The sequence below is a fragment of the Nicotiana tomentosiformis genome, chromosome 2 (genome assembly GCF_000390325.3).
Source record: "Nicotiana tomentosiformis chromosome 2, ASM39032v3, whole genome shotgun sequence".
Classification (NCBI taxonomy): domain Eukaryota; kingdom Viridiplantae; phylum Streptophyta; class Magnoliopsida; order Solanales; family Solanaceae; genus Nicotiana; species Nicotiana tomentosiformis.
The window spans coordinates 1855240-1863540 of NC_090813.1; the positions used below are offsets into that span (position 1 = coordinate 1855240).

The following is an 8301-nucleotide window of genomic DNA, read 5'->3' on the forward strand; positions in this document are numbered from 1 at the left end:
GACTAGATGCTTCGGTATAATGATTGACTAGATGCTCCAAAATGTGTACAATCGACTAAGACTCCGTATTAGTGCATGTATCCTAGATCATAAAATCCATTTAAAAATAAATTATAAAATGCAGCCAAATTTTGTTTCACTTATGACAAATTATATTTATGTATGATGTGCTTGGATGCATTATTCTCATATGATCAGTATTTTGCTCGAATACTTGATTAGTGGATCAATTGAAAAATTAATTATATTCTATTAATTAATCCCCAATATATATTTTTTATCACTTTATTTAACATAGGACATGCATCATTCTTGATTTTAACTGGCAAGATGCTCGGGCATACTGACGGTCTTAGTAAATTAAATATAGAGTTTTAATGTGTGAACGATCGAGTCTAAGTATCGGCATCCAACACGCTTGAACACATTTGAAAACAAAATGTATAGTGCTATATTAAATTATAAGTTATAGCAACAACAACATATATTCGGTCAAATCTCAAGATTGGGGAATATCTCAAGATTGGGAAAAACACACACACACACACTATATATATATATATATATATATATATATATATATATATATATATATATATATATATATATATATAAAATATTACAATTTAGGATGTTAAATATGTGTAGATTGTAAATAATAATAATCTATAAATGATTGACCATGTTGGACAACGAATACCAACCGATACCGGTCGGTAATTTCATCATTTTTTTTAAAAGTGATATTTGTTATGGAAAAAAAAAACAACTGACACTGGGCGAGAAAAAACAAAATTAAGAATTCCGACCGATATGGTCATAATGAGCAACTTTTTTTAATTAAACTTTTTTTCGTGGCCATGGCTAGTTTCCGACTGATATCGGTCGGATTTTTCAAGTGTGTCAGATAAAGTAGTGTTTCAAATCCGGCCGACTTCGGTTGGAAAGCCCCGAACGGTTTTGCGCGTAGTGATTACTTCAGACATGCAACGCATGAAAATAGTACCTGCTGTACTGCGCTTCAGTTATAGTAGCTGTCTCGACCTGACGCCGATCCTTTCCCCCCACTCTCCACTACAGACACAGAGCGCCCCCCCCCCCCCCCCCCCACCCCAAAAAAAGATAAAGGAGCTCCCTGCACTAGTACAGATTTCAGCCATTTTCATAGCACTGTCTTTAACTATGAACAAATACAAACGTCTAAATATTCCTCCCGACATCGAGAAGAATAGAAAAAGTTTGGAAAAGCACCAAAGACGCAGCCGCTACAAGGCATTGTTTATGAAGAGAATTGCTCAGCGGTTAGACAATGTTGGGTATGAGGAAAAAGTTATCCAGATCCATGGAGAACAGATATTGGTAATTAGTTGATTCTGGTGTACTACTTTACTTATGCCGAAGTGACCAATTTCTTAGGAAAGTAATAAAATCATTTCTCCTTCACTAAACTACGAAATGCTAGCTTTATTCTCTGAAGAATCATGATCTGTTGTTCTTTTTTGTTTTAAAAAATATTACTATTGTTTCCTTTATTTTCTGCATCTTTTGAAGTTGCATGCTACTTGTTTGATACTCCTAGTATTGCTACTTGCTATTTGTTCATGTATGAAATTTTTCTAGAGTAAGATTTTCAATGTTACTTCTTCTTTTTTTTTGTTCTTGTAAGAAAGATTTGCATCATTTTACGAGTATATAGAGCTTATACGGGAATCTAACATAGCCCACAAATTTTTGCATTAGTTTTGAATCAATATGACCCGCTGTTTAGTTTCGGGTGAGAATTAATTATGCATAGAGAAAAAGGTTCTGTAATGATTATTGCCAATCTTCTTATGGAGAAACGTGTATTTCAGTGCCGAGAATGAAGAATATCAACTTGATTCAGAGATGATAGGCTCTCTAAGGATGAAAACTAAAGAGGGTGAAAAGAAAATAAAGGAAGAAATTATGCGAGTCAAACATTTAAAAAAAACAAATTGTTGCCGTTTCTCCTTACGCTTCTTACTTGTCTTTCTGTTATAATTATCTGATCTCACAAATTTTTCTTCTTTTGACAGTTGCAGCAACTCCCTCAGGTAGAGAGAGATTTTGTTGTTGGCTTTGCTACCGATACATTTCATGGACCTTCTTTGTTATCGTCAGCTGCTTATAGGATCAGACTTTTATTGGTTAGAGGTGATAACTCTTACTGGCTTAGAATATCCATTTATATAGAAGTATGTATCAGAGTCGATGTGACATTTTCAAGGGATTTGGAATATTATGCAGGCTGTAACGACAATCCCCCTATCGATAAACTTATCGATAGTGGGATAGTAGATCATCTTGTTGAATGTTGTCGAAATAGATCCCGACGCGGTCTTCGCGTGAGTAGAATTTCAGATTATTTAATCCATAACAATCATTATTGTTTTTCTGATTTTCCTCTTATTTTTTTAGAGAGAAGCTGCAATGACTTTACATCAATTCATTTTTCATGGAACACAAGAACAACTACAGGAAATGGTTAACCGAGATGTTGTTCCTGTTTTTGTCCAATTGCTTAATGACGAGGAGCATATGGAGTATTTTTCTGAGGACTTGTGGGATGATGAATTAATTAATCAGGTCAATCGACAATTAATTTTTCTGAATATTTGTATATTTGAGCAATAATCTGGACTTTTATGTCTCATATTTTGATTTTCTTTTTAGGTCTTGAAGAGTTTGGCTTTGTTGTCAACTAAATTAGATGTCGGAGGTGATCTCGCTACAGCATTTGTTGATCAAGATCTGTGTGGAAGGCTCATGTTGTTTTTCGAGTTAGTTATTCTCCTTTCAATCGAAGTATCATTATGCATACTTGTGGCCTAGTGTTATTCTTCTTTCTCTCTATTTTTATTTTTCCTTTTCTTGAGGTTCTGCATATGTGATCTAATAAAATGATCGAGGTTATGATAGGCATCCTGAAAATCAAATGGTTGATTGTGTGTTGACAATTGTGGACAACTTTCTTATCAGAGGAAGTGAAGATCAAATTCAGGTAGTCCTTACCTATCTCCCATATATCTCAAAGCATTTGTTGTCTTTTTCCATCATTTACTCTTTTACTAAGTAATTCTGTTATAATTGGAGTGCTATGTGGACCTTCCATCACAGTTTACCACTTGTGTATGTAGTCAAGGATTTATCTTGTAACTATCCCTTTACTATTTGTAAATATGGAAAGGGCTGTTGTACAGTTGAACTTATCAAATCATTCTAATTCTACTTGTGAGGTCAAGCTCCACTTTTAATATCACAACTCACTGCTGTCCTAATGACCCATTAGAACTTCTCCTTTGCTTCATGATTAAAATATGAATCAGCTTTTGTCAAACGTTTCATTGTTTTTTAGGTTCAATGCATATTTTCATGAAGAAAATTTTAGAAGTAACTAGTAGATCGTGCTAATAAGTTTCTTAATCATAGCACTTGAAATATTTGGTATTCTTAAATTTAGTTTTGGTTGCTCAAAAGCTTTATTCACTATGACAATTCTTGATATGTCATGTTTCTGATTCCTTCTTTTTAAGGCAATGAAATTATGTCCTTTTATGTGTTCTAGGATCTCCATGAGAACCAAATTTTGCATCATCTGATGCGTGTCCTCGCCAATCCTGAATGGAACAATCGCTCCATCCTGAGTACACGATATAAGGCAGCAGAGACTTTAAGTAATTTTGCTCGTCGTTCAACAAGGTGGAGGGACCTTGTTATTGACACTTGTGCTCTCAACCCATTATTTCAACTTCTAGCTTCACTATCACGTGAGGCCAGAGCTAATAACGCGTCATCTGCTATTAGAGCAACCAGGATATTGGGAAACTTATGTTTTGGAAGTACAACCCCATCATTTGATAAGGTGGAGTATAGGAGATAGTTTGCCTTCTGTTTATTGAGATCCATCAAAGCTCACCCCACAGATTTCTTTAATGCTCATACACGATACACTGTTATTGTTTCAGTTGAGGCCATCATTGCGAGTCCTCAGGTTTCTCATTAATATTGAGCTTGTGCATGGAGAAGTGGCATTCCCTGTTGCCAAGCGTGCTTGCTTAATTATTGCGTGTCTAGTACGCGGTGGATTTGATCCTATAAATGCGCTGATTGAGGAAAATATGTGCCCAAGGCTGATGATGCTTTTGGCGTAAGTTGTTCTCATTAAGACTATAATTTTTTGTGTTATTACTTTTGAAATGTTCAGCTAGGATAATAGAGAATCTAATAAGCTGAGGTTATGCCAGACATATGAATAGTGAGGTAGTTGCAAGTGTGGTGAAGGTTGTGGAGAACTTCTTTAGGAGCGGAACTGATAATCAAATTCAGGTAATTTCCCTGTACCATGAACCTGCTTTTTGTCTTCTTCCCCAATCTTTTGTAGTTTACTAACTAATACCTTAGGCTCTAGTGTTTGGGTCATAATCTGAAGACATGTTTGTAAGATACTTCTTTTTGTTTGATTTAGAATTGATATGGTTGGTGTTCCTGAAATTGTTGCCATCGTGTTTGTACGAGAGCAAACCATTTAAGCCCTCAGTGTGAAGATTTCTGTCACAAATAAAGGCTTGTTTGTAACATCTGTAACACGACATTTTGCACTCCTTTTATGGTTTGCTATGTTTTGCTGGTTGATTCTGAAGAAAATACAAACACAAGAGCTAAATGAATCTCTGCCTAATTATTTATTTAGCCCGACGTTTCTAGGAATGCACGTATTCTAATTTTGAAATCATCTTATTGGATATGTGTTGTTCTCTTTTTATTTTAATTAAATAGAGAATAAAGTTCTGGCACAATTTATTTTTATAGAAAATCGGATGAGAAAATTAGCATATGAGGTCTGTTATTTTTTGAATGAAAAATCTGTTTAATAAAAGTTAACCCTTTTATGTTTTCTAGGTTCTACATGGCAACCAAGTTCTTCAACGCCTTTTAAATATCCTGAACAATCATGACAACCGACCTTTACTTTTGAGGAGTGTTTGTCGTGTCATCGCAAACATAGTGAGCTACCGGAGCAGTCAAATACAGGTTCAGTTGTGAACTTCCTAATCTTGATTCTTTTTGCTGCAATCCGTGAAAGGGTCTGTTCAGTCAAACTAACTTGAGGCTGAGCATTCTGTAAAACTCTACTTGTTGTAGAATATTCTTTGAGACATTGTGTTTGAATATTATTAACTAAAAACTTATGAGCCTTATTCTATGAAACAGAGGATGGTAGATGCAGCTATCTTCCCTCCTATAATTCAAATTGCGATTAACCAAGAGGTTGATGATATCAAATATGAGGCTATATATGCTATCTCAAGTGCTGCTAGGAGAGGATCTCAAGACCAGATTAGGTACAATCTTCTCATTAAAATACTTTCTGTTGCTTGATAAGTGTGCTGTAGTTGCCTTTTATGTCTATGTATGTCTAATGTACGTGCTTTTGTGTATATATACTTATGTGAATATTTGTGTACTGTGTGTGTGTTGTATCGTTGTGAAGCTGCATTAGTGTGCATGTTATTTGGGCCATTTACGTATATGCATACCATACTTGGCTTGCTGGTATATCCGAGTGATTGAATGTATTCCTATGCTGGAACATTAAGCTGCTCCGCTTCAATATGCCTCATTAAAATAACCTTAAGTTGCAAAACTAGGAAACCCCCATTTTTGTTCTGCTAGTGGTGCTGACATGGGCTAAGATTCAACATAATTGGACCCTATTGTGAACGTGGATAGAAATTCTTATTTTCTGTTAGTACTAAATAATACTAGTACTAATTTTCTAGGGTCATCTTCTTTCTGTCTGAACTTTAATTTCATCAAAAAGAAATCTTGTGCATCCATTGATATATCAGCCATAGTATGCACTGTGGCTACTCAAATGAACAGAATGTTGTTAACACAATTTTGTGTATATAGATATGATTTCAACTGGAAGGTTTAAAATATGTTTATCTGGTATCGATCAGGTACTTAGTCGGTCAAGGTTCCATTGAAGCACTTTCTTTGGGTCTTTTATGTGAAGGATACACAAGAAGAACTTCTTGTTTCCAGGGGCTCCTAAATATTCTGAGGGTGGGAGAGGTTGACAAAGTTGATGGTGTCAATCCTTACACAGAGATGGTCACTAACAGTGGTGGACTTGCTAGGATCAAGAGCCAAATGGATGATCCCGACGTTGGAGAAATCGCAAGAAAGATGCTGAGGTTGTGCTGGCCTGGGGAGCTCTGATTGCTGGTTTTGAAAAAATCTGGTAATGCCATTCTCTACTTCCTTACTCTCTCTCAAACGCCCACACATTCTCTCTTTTTGTGTTTCTCTGAATTATCTCTTCTTTTGTTCTAAACTCAACCTCTTCTCTTATCTCATCGTCTTCCTCATTCATATTCTCTAATTTCAGGATAATGGGTAAAATGGTGGATGGTAGCCGATTGGATCATGAGGGTGTCCTGCTTCTCTTATTTCTCCGAGTTCTAATTGTAGTTGCATTTCATTGTTATTTTCCATTGTAAATAGTGACTGAATTCTCTGTTAGTTGCTATATGTGGAAGTTATCAGTTTCGTTGTTTCAATTGGACGGTCATTTCTGATCCAATTCAGTTGATAATCCAAATATACTTTCCAATTTGGGTTATTTGAACTGCTGAGTTCATTATAGGAGTAAAATGTATTGGTATTTGATAATTTTTGTCAGTCTGGTTTAAACATTCATGTACCAAACTTTCATATATACCAACTTCAGATACCCAATGTATTTACTAGACTACTAACTACTACATCCATGTTTGGCCATTGCAATGGCGATTTATGTTCCATAAAAACAGTAGTAGCTTCACAAAGTAGATAACCCAAGTCTGACAATAGCTTCCTAAGGCAAATGTCATGTTAGTAATGGAATATATTCAGCTTCAGCTAAAGATTGGGACACGAGTACATGACCTCCTGCTTCCTTGAGTTACAAGAAAACACCACACTCAAATGTAAAATAATAGCCAGAGATTGTTTTGATCAATATTTCCTAGTACTATACACAGAATTCAACAGATGTCAGATGTATCTCAAAATTAAACTCTCTTTGCTGCTCCTAGATGAACTTGACTAGGAGAGTATTTGACAACAGACTTTTCTTGAGAAATGAAAACCGCAGCATCACACTGGTCTATTTCCCACTCCCAGTAAATATTTCTTTTCTTTTCCGGAATCTAACAATTCAAACTCTTTTTTCCATATCAAGTCTGAATTGATGCAGAAATTCTGGTTTAAAAAGTAGTTAGGGGTAGTTAAAAGGAGAATTAATAAAACGGCAGCCTAATTTGGTGTATCCCCTAGAAAAAAATCTCCAAATTAAAGCAAAAAAAGAATAGAAAGAAAGTGCAGATGAAATGACACGAAGTATCTCCAAGCATTTCGAATCTTGGCACCATTTCAATGAATACAAGATTTACATGGCCTTTCTCTTGAACATGAATATTTCTGATGTTCAACATAACAGCGTAAATGTGAAAAAAGAATATTTACAATGAAGCTTCTATATAGTATAAGTAGAGCCAGAAATTCAAGCTAGTATCCCTCTCATAATACGATAAGAGCTTGTCGCGTAATATTTCAAGTTTAACTGGTAAATTTAATTTTTTTGTACCTGTTCAATACAAAAAATCGAAACAAAATAAGAATAAGATCAGCATAGTTTGCATATTACAAATAACAAAGAGGATTTTCCTCTTTCCTCAACCGTAGTGATCATGATCTAAGGAAAAAGTATATAGCGCATGCAGCAAAACCACCACCCAAATGAAAAAGAGAAAATTTTAAAATTTTCACAAAATGCCATATTTTGATAAATCTTTATCTATATATATATATATATATATATATATATATATAAAAAAATTGAGGGAACAGAAAAGGTGATGTGGCACCTCTCAATAACTAGGAATTGTAATTATCTTTTTTTTCTCCTTTTTTGGAGTTTTCTCCTATTTTAATATTTTAACTCCTTAATTAACTAACAAATGCCAAACGTTTTCATTGAGAACCGAAGAGGCACCACCCGGCTTATTGATGAAGCCTTAACGTTTCTTATTGCATTTGGATAATGCAGATTGCATTCTTTCCAATTTAGAGTATAATTCATCATTATGTTTTATGAATGATTTACCCGTTACTACTTCACTCTTTCCATTTTATAGAAGCATTTAATACATTGTTATGAATCATGAATGTGACTACCCATTATATATTATTTGAGTATTTTGTGTTAGTTCCATGGCCTACTCGTGGAAATTT

The 8301-nt window shown here is 34.7% G+C and overlaps 1 protein-coding gene across 1 annotated transcript; it reads left to right on the top strand.

Annotated features, from left to right (window-relative positions):
* Positions 1–1182: 1182 nt before the first annotated feature.
* On the top strand, positions 1183–6751 carry LOC104096996 (importin subunit alpha-1b-like). Its single transcript, XM_070196545.1, has 12 exons — positions 1183–1359; positions 2058–2366; positions 2440–2607; positions 2695–2801; positions 2941–3022; positions 3587–3883; positions 3987–4168; positions 4266–4347; positions 4921–5052; positions 5233–5363; positions 5985–6268; positions 6416–6751. The coding sequence occupies exons 1-11, from the start codon at positions 1183–1185 to the stop codon at positions 6244–6246; spliced, it is 1929 nt and encodes a 642-aa protein (XP_070052646.1). The 3' UTR covers positions 6247–6268; positions 6416–6751.
* The last annotated feature ends 1550 nt before the right edge of the window (positions 6752–8301 follow it).

Excerpts from the sequence above, each read along its gene's own strand:
- LOC104096996 (XM_070196545.1), top strand. The coding sequence starts at position 1,183 with ATGAACAAATACAAACGTCTAAATATTCCTCCCGACATCGAGAAGAAT. Across the intron at positions 3,023-3,586 it reads GAAGTGAAGATCAAATTCAG|GATCTCCATGAGAACCAAAT; the intron begins GTAGTCCTTACC and ends TATGTGTTCTAG. Across the intron at positions 5,053-5,232 it reads ACCGGAGCAGTCAAATACAG|AGGATGGTAGATGCAGCTAT; the intron begins GTTCAGTTGTGA and ends TCTATGAAACAG.